Consider the following 13,733-nt stretch of genomic DNA (forward strand, 5'->3'; position numbering starts at 1 on the left):
CTCTCTTTGATTTTGGTAGAGCAGCTAAGAGCACCCCTGAATCCCAAAGTTTTCTCCCAGCTCTGAGGTTCAACAGTGAGCCAAGGAGACATTTGGGATTTGGGGTGCCAGTGGCTGGAATAACAAAATGTATACATGTATCTTCAACTTCAAACAAATTCAAGGTAGATTATAGATTCAACATTTAGTATAGATTAAATATGCTCTTCTAAAAGTTGATACAGACAAATTCTGACAATGTTTTCAGAAGTCAATCAGAAAGAAATGTTCAGGCCCTTCACAACTGCCTGATTTAATATACATGTATCTAAAATCTGCCTCTGAACAAACCACTTTTATCAAGAGAGGGAAGAAAAGTGAAAGGGACTAAACCTCCTGCTAATCCATAATCCCTTTCTTCATTACCTCACCCACATCATATTTCACTTAAACAACCCTGGCCAATCACAGCTGGCCTTTAGGCTGTAGTCACAGTGGCACTTGGATCCAACTGGGCATCGTCTGCTGTCATCAGAGGGCTGCCCGACCTATAGGAGAGCAAGAGAGGAGGGTAAAAGGAGTTTTAGTGCATGAGTGGATTATGTGGGGTAGCAGGCCTAGGAGCTCAGCAGGGGAGGACAGTGGGGTAGGAGGGCTAATCCTTTCTGGATTAGGCCAGGTGGTTTCTCTGGAGAGATGAGATAAGCTGGTAACACACAACTGGGCACTGTGACTAAGTTTGAAGAGCAACTGTAGCTTGTGCTGCAGGTGTCCAAACACTTTGAAATAAATGTAGTGACTAAATCTCTACCGTTAATTTCTTCAGAAGCTCTACAGAGATGTAAATCATAGATGGTAAACTGTTAAAAACTAACGGATGAGAATTGAAGGCTAAAATAAAATAGACTCCTTATCTCCACTTCACAGGGCCACAGAATGTGTGTTTAAGTACAGAATGCATTGTTTTTGATGCTTTGACCCATACTAGGGACTAAAAGTCGGGATATATTTGTCTCCAACCTGGTCTCATAGAAATACGTGACATGGACACAAAGTCTTAACCAATCGTTACGTTGTGGTGGGCACATATTCTGTTAAAATTACATGCTGGCAACAAGAAAACAATGCCAATGCAAACTCAGTGAGGATCCTTTGTTATGGTGGACAGATGAATTTAGAATAAAGAGTGAGGAAGTCCTCCTAGGGTGGGTGGGAGGTTATGATGGATAGGTCAAACAAATATGGACTTTCAACCAGAAGACCACTGTATGTGTCCCATGTGAAACCAAAAGTTAATGTAATAAAGTAGCTTTATGGACTTTATGTAACTACGCAAAATTTACATAACTGACGTCCCTTACGTAGCTAAACCACAGTGTTTTTCTAAACCTAACCAAGTATTTTTTTTTTTAAACCTAAGTGTTTTACTTCCCTAAACCTAACCAAACTGTAACCATTTCCTGATGAAAGTGCTCATGAAAGACTTTGCATTGACATTGTTTTCGTGTTGCCAGCATGTAATTCTCGCAAATTTTGTGCCCACGACCACGTGATGTGTTTTTCTACCTCGTCAACCTTACCCCACCTACCAACTTTACTTTCTTTCTTTCTTTCTTTCTTTCCTTTAAGTTTATTTGCTTCCCTATAATTAGTTTAAATAACTGAAATCAAAGGGCCTATATCTGAGACAGGCGCCTATATGGGACAGGCCTTTAATTCCTTTCACACAAAACTGTTGCGCAGCAAAGATGGGAAATACAACTGAATTGTTGATTTAAACCAGTATGAATATTATTTTAATGATTAGGCTTCAGATTATATATCAATTATGAATCATCCATTTGATCTAGCTCTGACAGACAGCACATCAGATACAGAGAGTTACAGTATTTGAGGATTATGGCACCCAGCATATCGACACACCACTTTAACCTGTTAAAACAATAATCACAACTTGGATTAATTTGAATGAAAAACCCTTTTGATTCTTTTGATCTGAGGGCCCTTAAGAGTAAAGACATATGAATAACTTACAGGATAATTGAGGAATGGACACATAATTTGAGGTAGCCAAAAACCCGGTTTTATACATCAGAAGAACTTCTATGAAAAAATGAACAACTTGGCAACCAGACCAGGTGCCTAATTGAGACAGGTGTGTATTTGTCAAAGTGTGAAGCCACACTGGGCTAGTTAAAGGGACTGGGCATTAACTGGGATCAGGCTTTTAATTTAAATTTTATGGCATATTTAATTTAATTAAATATTTTTCTGTCCCCATGCCCCTTGTTCTTTATCACATTTTCATACAGACATACATTCATATACATACAGTATACAGCACATACATGTAGATACACTGACATGTCCATCTAACTAAAACATATACAAAGCTCACTCACTCACACTCAGCACTTCTTTGAACTATAATATACTTAGTAGTGAAGTGGAGGGGACAAGCAGGTAAACATGGTATACACACCTCCGCTGTTTACAGTATACCCACCTATCAGCCAAAAAAAGTTGAAAAAATTGGAATTTATGGAAAAGTATACCCACTTCCTCCTCAGTAACCTTTGCATCTACCTAGTAGTACACCCACCTTATTAACTACCACTACACCACTGACACTACTACTGTAATTATATTGTCAGTGAGTCTGTTTTTTTTTGTTATTTTTTCTGTATTTGTATATTAGCTGTTTCCACCCACAATCCCTACCCCACTCCATTCTCCTATCAACTGCAGCATATATAGTATGTCTCATCCCTTTTTTTTGTCTTAATTCTGTAAAAGGCCACCTTCCATTAAACAAAGACTTTTGAAAATCTTGTTACATATAACTAATCGGAATTTAAGTGCAATCCTGTCTCGGAGTTTCATTGTCTTCATACACTTTATTCAGTGGATTCAGTTTGTCACTATGCCTTGGAGAGCTGCTGAATGCTTTCAGTTCCAGAGAACTTGAAAGGGCAGAAATGCTACATCAAAGGCCTTGTTATCCTGACAAGAATTCTTTTTGTTGCCATCAGAGCATTGTTACAGTAGGCGAGTACATGTTGTCTTTCATTCTTTAATTGCTTTCATTACAGAATAGTTGAACTTTTCCCACAACTTAAGTTGAAGGTATAAGTCAGGCCAGTTATATTTCAAATATGCAGCTGACATCAATTGATTTATGTTTCAATAACATGATGTCCTGTTTTACAACTCCCGTAAAACTTGATCAGGAAAGACAAGCTATTGAAAAACTTGAGGGCTATTTTACAAATAAAGTAGGGGACCTATTGTAGCACATACAAGTAGATAAACCAGGTGTGGCACCAGATTGGTTTTGTCTGCTGGGAATGCAGATGGTCAGACGTGCTAATGTCATTCACTTAAACAATAATGCAGACAGCTGGTGGAATCCACACAGGTGGCTCCTGATTAAAAGTAAACAACCACCAAAGGTCAAACTAACCTTACTTACTGCTTAATTACGCTAATAAAACCCTAATCACAAGGATCTAACCCTTTCCAGTTTCAATCTCTTGCAATATTTTGTAGACTATCAGAACTTTAGCTACATGGACACCATGGAACTGTCATGTTTTAGAAGAATATACAAAATACCAGATTTTTAATAGTATCTAATTGCTGCTTCAAAACCCAAGTTAAGACTCGACAAGTGCACAAATTAAACAATGGACACTGATGCTCAGTTTTGCCAAGTAACACTTGTATTGTTAACTAGTCAGGTTTTCTTTCATAGCAATGAAACAGCTACAAAACCCAGTGAAATTCACCTGGACCCACAACTTTGTGATATTACTTACCTATATTTTGTGGTAACAGGCTCATTCCCCTTGGACTGTGTGGAGGCTGAACAGCCATCTTTAGTAAACTCTGAATAGGAAGTCACACTAGGCCTCTGTTCTGATTGGGTGCGACGGGCATTGTTGTCTATCCCTCTCGTGGGAAGTCTGCCCCGGGAGGCCTCACCCCATGGTTTGGGAAGTACAGAACTTCCAGGAGGGATGCAGGTCTTAGAGTCCTTTCGACAGAAAACTGAGCGGGCATCTCGAAAGGACACAGATGGAATGATCTCTTCAATGTTGTTATCTGTGGCACGTGTAACCGTTCTTGGAGAACTTGGGCGGGATGAGGGCTTTGAGGCAGACTGAGGTCTGAACACAGGAGGGCTTGGGAATCTGTGGCACACAGAAGGACAAGATGGTGGTAGGCGGACTCTAGAAACAGGGGGTGCTGTTATAGGTAGGCTGTAAGTGGACATCTCCCCCTCAGTGAAGTCATTGCTTCCAGATCTCTGGCTCATTCTAATTTGAATAGGTGAAGTTCCTCTTCCGCTTAGTTCTGTAATATCTCTGTTATCAGGAGGTTCCCCTGCATTGTGCGGGTGATTCATCTTACGTGCCTGTTGATAGTGACAGTTAACCTTCTCCATTTCTGGATCCAGATCAGTTTCTGGTTGCTGCTCTGTATCTTGTGCTCCTGTAACAGCATCCTGTCTGACAGGACGGGCAGAAGAGATACTGATCGATCTTGGCTTCATGCTGGCTCTGTTTGGCAGCAGTTCAACATTCTGCACAGATGACTTTAGGCGTTGGGAGACGCCACTCTTTTGGTTTATTATTGGAAGATGTACAACTGAATCTTCCTGTGACCCTTCCTTATTTCCTGGTATGCCCTCAGTACTCTGAAAGGAATTGTCCATGAGGACCTCTGGCGGCGGAGGTGGTAGGTTGTCTACATCTAGGTCATCCCTCCCTTCAGGCCAGCTGTTGTTATTATTGTTGCCATTGATGACTAACCCCCCCTCATTACTATTCACTGTGGCAGATGACTGAAGGATCCCACTTTTCCTGGGCCTCCTGATATGAGGTGGAATATTAGCAAGGCTCTGCCCTGGTCTACCATCAACCCCTTGGCTAAAGGTATTTATCAGCCTTCTGACTGATTGGTGCTTGGGTGGTTGAGGTGTTAACATTGGTAAGGAACCAGGTGACTGATTTATTCTGAGGGGGCCTTTTTGAGCTGATCCACTTACTGAATGCCGTCTTAGTCCAGCTCTATACAGGTTATAATGAGGCCCTGCTATCTCTTTCTCTCCTCGGATTTCAGCCATCTTCTTCATTCGTTGATCCAAGTCCCTCTGGCTCTTTTGTAGCTCAATCATTGTGTTTACACACCTGGTGGATGTAGAGTGTTCAGGTTTGTTTACAGAGATAGCAGTCAGGGGTCGTTTGACTGTAGGCTGCCGATCCTGTATGTAACTTGCACACATGAAAAGAAGAGGTTGGCTGGGATCTGGTGGGGAAGAGTTAGACCTCTTCCTTTCAGGCCTGTCCCTTTCATCATCCTCATACTCTTCATCATCATCATCATCATCATCATCGTCCTCCTCGTCCTCTTCATCATCTTCATTATAACCTTCCAGGTTGGGTAAATTACTGTGCAGAATATCAGATGCACCTCGAATGTTGTTTCCAGATCCACAACTTCCAGATCCGGCACTCCCGCGGTGGCGGCGGTGCCTCTCAGACCCTGTCAGACTCTCATTTTCTCCCCCGATACCGCTGTCCTCACTGTGCAGTGCAGAATCCTCTGGGTTAGACTTCCTCATGGAAGCCCCCTCCACCCGCGCCAGCACTTGAGTCAGCCTTTGCTCCGCTGCCTGCTTGGCCTGCAGCTTGTCAATCAGCAGTTTAGAGACGGAAGAAAAATACTCCACCGCCTCTTCAAGCGTGGTGTCACCCAGTGCCTGGACCGAGCCCCCCACAAGTCTCATTTTCTCTGTTGAATGCTTGAGCAGTTGCTGTAACAGATCTGGAGGTGGATTTGCAGGGTTGGCTGTATCAGTCATAGATTTAGCTGGCATAACGACTGGGCCCAGCATCCCAGAAGGCAAGGCCATGTAGTCCCCATGCTCCTTCAACATGAGCTCCCCCTCCTCAGCCATCTCTTCTAAAGCTTGGTTGATCTCCTCGAACCGGAACACCAAAGCAGACATTGCAGGCTGGAGAGCAAGCTGTGTCTGGGCGGCCTGGTCTAGCAGGCCCAACAGGGTCTCATATTTAGAGATGTTTGGGTTTAAATAGGCATAGGCTGCCTGGTGAGCCTTCACCATGTGTGGTGGGAAGTCAACCTTTTTCTGGATGATAGAGGATTTTCTGTGCTTGTCAGTAGACCTTCTCTTCCCTTTATTTTTCTTTCTTTTCTCTGTCTTTTTAATCTTATCTGTTTGTAGAACCTCATGGACTATTTCTTGGGGCATCACATTCACCTCTGTTTCTTTAATGTCCTCTGTGTTTTGGGCATCTGTTGTGTCGCAGTCCATCTGAGACCATGCAGTGTCTTTTGTAGAATGTTCTTCAGTGGGTCGAGGAAGTTCATTTTCTTTCTCATCAGTCTCGAAACATTTATCCCTCTCCTCTTCAGGTCTTGAATCAACACCATCTTGTGGCGCTTCAGCCAGCAGAGCCTTTTGAGGACTAGGGCCTTCTGGCTTTGAAAATAACTTTCCTTTGGATGGAGAACAGCCCATGTTTACATTCAGAGGTTATTCAAGAAAACATTGAAAAATCTCTTCTTTGAAGAAAAATGATTCAGGAAAACAGGTGAAAGCCGAAGTGTAAATCCATAGGTAAGGATGTCTGTAGTTGCTTTGACAAGGTCCTCTAGAATCCTCCAACTCTGTCCTTTTGTCTGTCAAGCCTCCACGTGCAAGTCTCCATATATCTCTTCAATCAATGTATGCTTTCTCCTCAGAATTGTTGTAGTCAAACAGTGCAGGAAAGTCATCTGCAACCTGTTGAGTGAACTGACTACCTACCAAGACTTGCGATGGTAAGGAGCTGAGAGGATAAGACGGATTGGGGGGTTTCTTCCCTCTCTCTTCTTCAGCACGCACAGATGGTCACGTTAAGTGCATCAACACGCACACGCTCGCACACACATACACAAACAGGCATTTGCATGTAAGACTTTAAGCTCATCAGGTTAATCAGATCCAAGTTTGTCAGGTGGTGTTTTTAGCCTCATCCAGCATGCTGTTGGTAATTTACATGCAACTGTTGGGTTCACTTGAGAGATAAACAACTCTGTTTTCTGCAGGCTGATTGCCAGACATGTCTAGTTTACGTTGATATAGAAACTATTTACTTTATTCTAAATAAAGAAATCTACTACTATTTTTTGATGTTGCGTCATGGTTTTCTAACTATTCACACACACACACACACACACACACACACACATGTAGCTTTTCCTGTAAATGCTGGGGTAAGGGTGCCAGTTCCAGTCACACGAGGCACTTAGCAGGTTTCACTGTCATACCTTCATGCCAAAGTGACCGTTTGGCATTCGTAACTTTATCTCTTAGTAAAAGCTCTCTCTTGGAATAACCATTATTATCACCCTTGATTCAGTTATAATCCCCATTCAAACTTGACTAACCTCAACATCATCAACAAAAACATTTTTACCACCTGGCACTAATCCAGCCCCTAAAATGAACTGCACCTGCTTGCTATGTAGAAGATCCCTCAGAGCAACAGCTGAATAAGAGCAGAAGAAATCACCAGTCATTTGCAAAAGAAACTGGACACTTAACATCATAATGTGTGCAATAGGAAATGGTTCCTGTTTCAGTGTCACATGCACAATAATACCTATAAAAAGCTGAAATTAACAAGTGTGGTGCTTTTGCACCAGGCTGACAACTGGCAATTGTTTTGAATTGTGGAGATTTGGAAAATTGGCAAACTTGTGTATTCCTGTTGTTATTTTCAGCCATAACTGCAACATTTAAAAATGTGTAGTTAATCTAGGTGGTCTGACCTGTCTGATGTTTCTGCTGTGCTTATTTTATGTACTGTGTTGCTTTGACAGTCTTTGATAAACCAACTCTACCAGCATGGAAGGTAAGCAATGTATTGCCGGCAGCAGAGGTAGCAGCAAAACATATTTTAGCCACCTAGAAAGACCCACTTTAAGAAAAAAAAAAAGAAATCAATATCATTTTGAATATACTCTACTATACATTGGGAATACATTCACCACTTTACCTTACACACTTACTGATTGAGGCAGCAACTCCCGTTTTCTAAAATGACTGTTTTTGTGTATGGCTTTAAGATAACAGCCGCATTGAAAGCAGTGAAAATATTCTAAATATAGTGCACCTAAACAGATATTGTTGTTTTTTACGTGGCTAAAAACTAACCATCTGAGCTCAGTGCCGTTTCATTTGATGTATGTGACATAGGGGTTTTCTACTTGGAAGTTTCTGTAAACAAACATTGTGATTTGGCCTATTGGGCTTGGATCATGGAATATCAGCTGAACATACTATGGACTGACAAACTACACTTTAACCCTATTTGGTCTAACCACTGAGTAGACTGCAGAGGGCCCAAAGAAAAACAGTTTCTAAAATATTTAGAGAATTGCACCGTTGTGGCTTAATAATGATCAACCTGGTCTCACTTCAAAATCATCGAAATCTGGCACTTGGTCAGTGACTTCCGGCATCAGACGCAGATAAAAAAAAAGGCCATTCTTTCACCTCAGCATTGTATGCTGCCAGTAGCCATTATTGTTTAACGGCGCCTGGTGGCATCAAAAAAATTGCGGCTGAAGTCCAGGTAGGGTAGGCGGGAGGGGTGATGGATGGGTCAAACAGCCACTGACTTTCACTTGGGAGGCCAGTGTTAACTTCCTGTAAGATTGTAAAGCCATACCAAGCCATGTGCTTTTGTTGTCTAAACCCAGCCATGTGTTTCTGTTGGCTAAACTTAACCATATGCGTTTGTTGTTGACGCTAAAAAAAAGGTAATTTGCAGTGATGTACCGACTTAGTGTGTTTATTTTGAAAGAGACTGCATGCAAACTGTACATTTCCTGTAAAAAAGATAAGTGCATTCTGAAAACAGACAATGCATGTAGCTTGCAGAACTTGACTCGGCATCCCAGAACGTCAACAACCAACGCACTCTGTGTACCTTCCATATATGTGATGAAGTCGGAGTGAGAATGTGAGAATGATCGAGGGACACTTATGCTTTTCTGTACTGAAAAACAAATTCAAAATCAAAGGGTATTTGGGGGGAAAATGTTACAACAGTACTTTCCCCTGTCATGCAACACTGTGCAAATGCCCAAATTCCATAAAAGAATTCCAAGAACATGATCCCCATTGTAGGCTCACGACTAAACATATATTGTAAGGCTGTGCTACTTATTCTTGGCAGTGACTTCATTTTCACAGATTTCAGACACTGATTGTGACTGTGTGAACAGGCCTTCTCTGAAAACAAGCAGGCTCATTGACTCTTCCCCGGATTAACAGAGTTTATAAAAAACTGTGCCCTCAGATAGGGGGTAATCACAGTATCACAGAATGCCAGTGAGCCTGAGCCCAGCTATCTGTCTCTAAACATCTCTGTAATCCTTGCCACCCACGCCCAGGTGTATCACATTTACAGGAATTGGCACGCTGTTGGCCAACAGGGCAGAAGGAGCTTAAGCTGCTGGAGGTCTACCATCTGCTCAAAGGGCTGTCTGTTATTTACAAGACTTGTAGGCAATTTTGAAGTACTTTGCTAATGATAATATTTTAGTAGATGCGACATTATACTTTTAATCCACTTAAATTCAGAGGGAAATCTTGTACATTTAAGTTTCATATACTCTCTCATATACTCCCACTTATTATTGTCTGTAAAAGGTGTGCTTGAACTTTGCTCTTGTGTGTTTATGTAGTCTGTCTTCTTGTTCTGTGTACATGACATCTTTTACATAACTGGAAGAAGAGGAAGAGGGATCCTTCCTTTGTTGTTTTAACTGACATTTATTCCATTTTTTTACCCACTAAGTGCTTTTTAAAAATCAAGGACCTAAGCACAGAGGGTAACATATGCTGTACAGATCAAAGGCCCCTTGAGGGAAAATTGTGATTTGTGATATAAGGCTACTTAAATAAAATTGACTTGACTTGATTTGACTTGTCAAACTCCACTATATTTATTTGACATGTATAGTTACTTGTTACTTTTACTTAAGATTTATAATCATAACATATGAATGGTTTTTAATGAAGCTTCCCAACACACCAATATAGCATAATAATAATCTCGGTATACTTAATTACTTAAGTCAATGTATTTGCAAACAATGGTTTGTTTGATAACCTAGGAATTGATGTCCCACATATGACGTTACACACTCAATGGAAATATACCTAATTAACATAAAGTTATGTAGGTTAGGTTTAGGAAGGTAAATGTTGACATTGTTAGAAACAGGAAAATAAACATGGTGATGACGCACCTTAAAATAAGTCAAAGTTTACTTAAAGTTCAAATCGTTACGTTTCTGGGGGAAAGTCTTGTGTTTTGTGACCCTTCCACCACCCAAACCTTCCTAATTAACGGACTGCTTCCTTCTTTACTCTTATCAGTGCATTAGTCAAGTGATCACAGACTTCCAAAACATTATGTACATATCGCTGGTTCATAACTACATGGGATATGTAAGAATTGTGGTGCATTACTTTTCATGGGAAAATGTACAAACAGTGCATGACAACTGCCTGCTCAAGTTAAAACTAGCTTGCAGGACTTGTGTTGTAATAAGGTTGTGATGTAAAGAACCCTGGAAGTCTGAATGCATGTTTTTTAGGTTGTTATTGGTACACTGCAGTTCCAAGCCAAAATAGCTCAGCCAGGGTGTTCACTGCTTATTTTGCTCTCAGTATGTCTTGTAGCATATTAAAAAGCCCATATGCAACGGAAGTAACAAAAATTTTTATTTTCACAGTTTCACATTTTGAAAAAGCTACTTTTATAACATATGCATCAAACCCTGTCAACACCCTACAAAGATAGGACTGAAACATCACATGTTTGAAACACATATACAGGAAAATATAAATTTATACAGGAAAAAAAACCCAGTGGTACCAAAAACGACAAAATTTTAGAGCTCCCAATATAATCACACATAATCCAGGTATTGTAACTGACATACTGTATCTTGCATTCTTAGACACATGTACAGGTGTAAAAAAAAGTGATCTGATTGAGATTAGATTTGCTATCTTCTGATTGGATAAAAGATAACTTCTGCATTCTTGCACTGCAACACTTGATTACGGTAAATCTTTAGTTTATACTGGCACATCCTCCCAGTAACACAAACAGAGAGGCACTGTCACAATAGCTGCATTGTGACTTTGACTGTTGAATTACAGAATGGGCATTCACAGAGAGTTGGAAGGTACAGCATGTTGGCTTCCTATCATCGCTGATACAAGGAAGTATTCAAACTGGGAGGAAAGATTTCTGCATGCTTACATGTATGCAGTATTTTACTTTATTCTGAGCTTTCAGTCTATCAGACCTTCATCAGAGTATACATCTTTACTTATATAGGATATAAATTCAGATGAAGGTCTGATATTGTGTCATACGGATTACTGTTAATTTGTTATGCTGATCTGTTCTGTACGACATCTATTGCACGTCTGTCCGTCCTGGAAGAGGGATTCCTCCTCAGTTGCTCTTCCTGAGGTTTCTACCGTTTTTTTTCCCCGTTAAAGGGGTTTTTTTGGGGAGTTTTTCCTTATCCGCTGCGAGGGTCATAAGGACAGAGGGATGTCGTATGCTGTAAAGCCCTGTGAGGCAAATTGTGATTTGTGATATTGGGCTTTATAAATAAAATTGAATTGAAATTGAAATTGAATTGATAGACCAAAAGCAAGGCAAGAAAAATATATTTGTACAGCACATTTATACACCACGGCAATTCAGTGTGCTTGACAGGATAATAGTAATACAACAAAGGTGAAAGATGTGCTTGCAAGCGATACAAGAGGAACAACATTTTAGAAGTAAGCCTGTGCAATTTAAGTCAAGTTTAATTAAAATAAGATAATTGCATAAATAAAAAAGCACATTAAGTTCTCCCATATTTAGATGTACAGATAAATTAAATGGAAAACAATTAATAGGCAGATTATGCAGTTTAAAATTTATTAGGATTAAAATAGGATTATTTCTATTTTTTTTTAGCTTTGACTTGAAAGTGGTCTGTGTTGCATGATAACAAAAAGCTGCTTTACCATGTTTTGCTTTAAATCTTGGAGCGACCAGTGGGCCAGCCCTAGGTGTACCTTAGGATTCTTGGAGGTTCATTTGGCACAAGCATATCAGATAGTATGTATTTAGGCCCAGAGCTACAATATATTTTCAGTTTTTGTCATGACCCTGGCAGCAGCATTCTGAATAAGTTGTAGTTGTCGAGGAACTTCCCTAAACCTAACCTCTGTAACTACTACAATTATATAACTTTACATTAAAGATGTAACATCGTTAATGGGCTGCTAAGTCGAAAGACAACATACCGACTTTTGTGTGTGCATTTTCATAGGATATCATACGAAGCATGGTATGAGGATATGTTGTCCATAGTGTCGAAAGTGGCACTAAGATACAATCTCTAAGACCTTTGTGACCTTTAAGTACCTTTATGAGGGCAGTCTCGGTGCCATGATGGGGACTAAATCCTGATTTTAACTTATCAAAGCAATGTTAAACAGTTACAGGTTGATGGTGACCAACATTTTTAATAACCTCAGCTAAAAATGGTATCTTTTTACATACAGTACAGGCCAAAAGTTTGGACACACCTTCTCATTCAATGCGTTTTCTTTATTTTCATGACTATTTACATTGTAGATTCTCACTGAAGGCATCAAAACTATGAATGAACACATGTGGAGTTATGTACTTAACAAAAAAAGGTGAAATAACTGAAAACATGTTTTATATTCTAGTTTCTTCAAAATAGCCACCCTTTGCTCTGATTACTGCTTTGCACACTCTTGGCATTCTCTCCATGAGCTTCAAGAGGTAGTCACCTGAAATGGTTTTCCAACAGTCTTGAAGGAGTTCCCAGAGGTGTTTAGCACTTGTTGGCCCCTTTGCCTTCACTCTGCGGTCCAGCTCACCCCAAACCATCTCGATTGGGTTCAGGTCCGGTGACTGTGGAAGCCAGGTCATCTGCCGCAGCACTCCATCACTCTCCTTCTTGGTCAAATAGCCCTTACACAGCCTGGAGGTGTGTTTGGGGTCATTGTCCTGTTGAAAAATAAATGATCGTCCAACTAAACGCAAACTGGATGGGATGGCATGTCGCTGCAGGATGCTGTGGTAGCCATGCTGGTTCAGTGTGCCTTCAATTTTGAATAAATCCCCAACAGTGTCACCAGCAAAACACCCCCACACCATCACACCTCCTCCTCCATGCTTCACAGTTGGAACCAGGCATGTGGAATCCATCCGTTCACCTTTTCTGCGTCTCACAAAGACATGGCGGTTGGAACCAAAGATCTCAAATTTGGACTCATCAGACCAAAGCACAGATTTCCACTGGTCTAATGTCCATTCCTTGTGTTTCTTGGCCCAAACAAATCTCTTCTGCTTGTTGCCTCTCCTTAGCAGTGGTTTCCTAGCAGCTATTTGACCATGAAGGCCTGATTCGCAGTCTCCTCTTAACAGTTGTTCTAGAGATGGGTCTGCTGCTAGAACTCTGTGTGGCATTCATCTGGTCTCTGATCTGAGCTGCTGTTAACTTGCCATTTCTGAGGCTGGTGACTCGGATGAACTTATCCTCAGAAGCAGAGGTGACTCTTGGTCTTCCTTTCCTGGGTCGGTCCTCATGTGTGCCAGTTTCGTTGTAGCGCTTGATGG

At 40.8% G+C, this 13,733-nt stretch overlaps 2 protein-coding genes across 3 annotated transcripts in view; one reads left to right on the forward strand and one right to left on the reverse strand.

The window, feature by feature from the left end:
* LOC125897389 (xaa-Arg dipeptidase-like) overlaps window positions 1-13,733 on the forward strand; it is a 649,571-nt gene that overhangs the window by 378,023 nt on the left and 257,815 nt on the right. The gene's annotated exons all lie outside the window — the stretch shown is intronic.
* On the reverse strand, window positions 458-6,526 carry pcare2 (photoreceptor cilium actin regulator 2). Its single transcript, XM_049591000.1, has 2 exons — window positions 3,798-6,526; window positions 458-527 (listed from the first exon to the last, which is right to left on the reverse strand). The coding sequence occupies exons 1-2, from the start codon at window positions 6,524-6,526 to the stop codon at window positions 458-460; spliced, it is 2,799 nt and encodes a 932-aa protein (XP_049446957.1).

The sequence above is a fragment of the Epinephelus fuscoguttatus genome, linkage group LG11, assembly GCF_011397635.1.
Source record: "Epinephelus fuscoguttatus linkage group LG11, E.fuscoguttatus.final_Chr_v1".
NCBI lineage: Eukaryota > Metazoa > Chordata > Actinopteri > Perciformes > Serranidae > Epinephelus > Epinephelus fuscoguttatus.

Excerpts from the sequence above, each read along its gene's own strand:
- pcare2 (XM_049591000.1), bottom strand. The coding sequence starts at position 6,526 with ATGGGCTGTTCTCCATCCAAAGGAAAGTTATTTTCAAAGCCAGAAGGC. Across the intron at positions 528-3,797 it reads CCTGTTACCACAAAATATAG|GTCGGGCAGCCCTCTGATGA; the intron begins GTAAGTAATATC and ends GCTCTCCTATAG.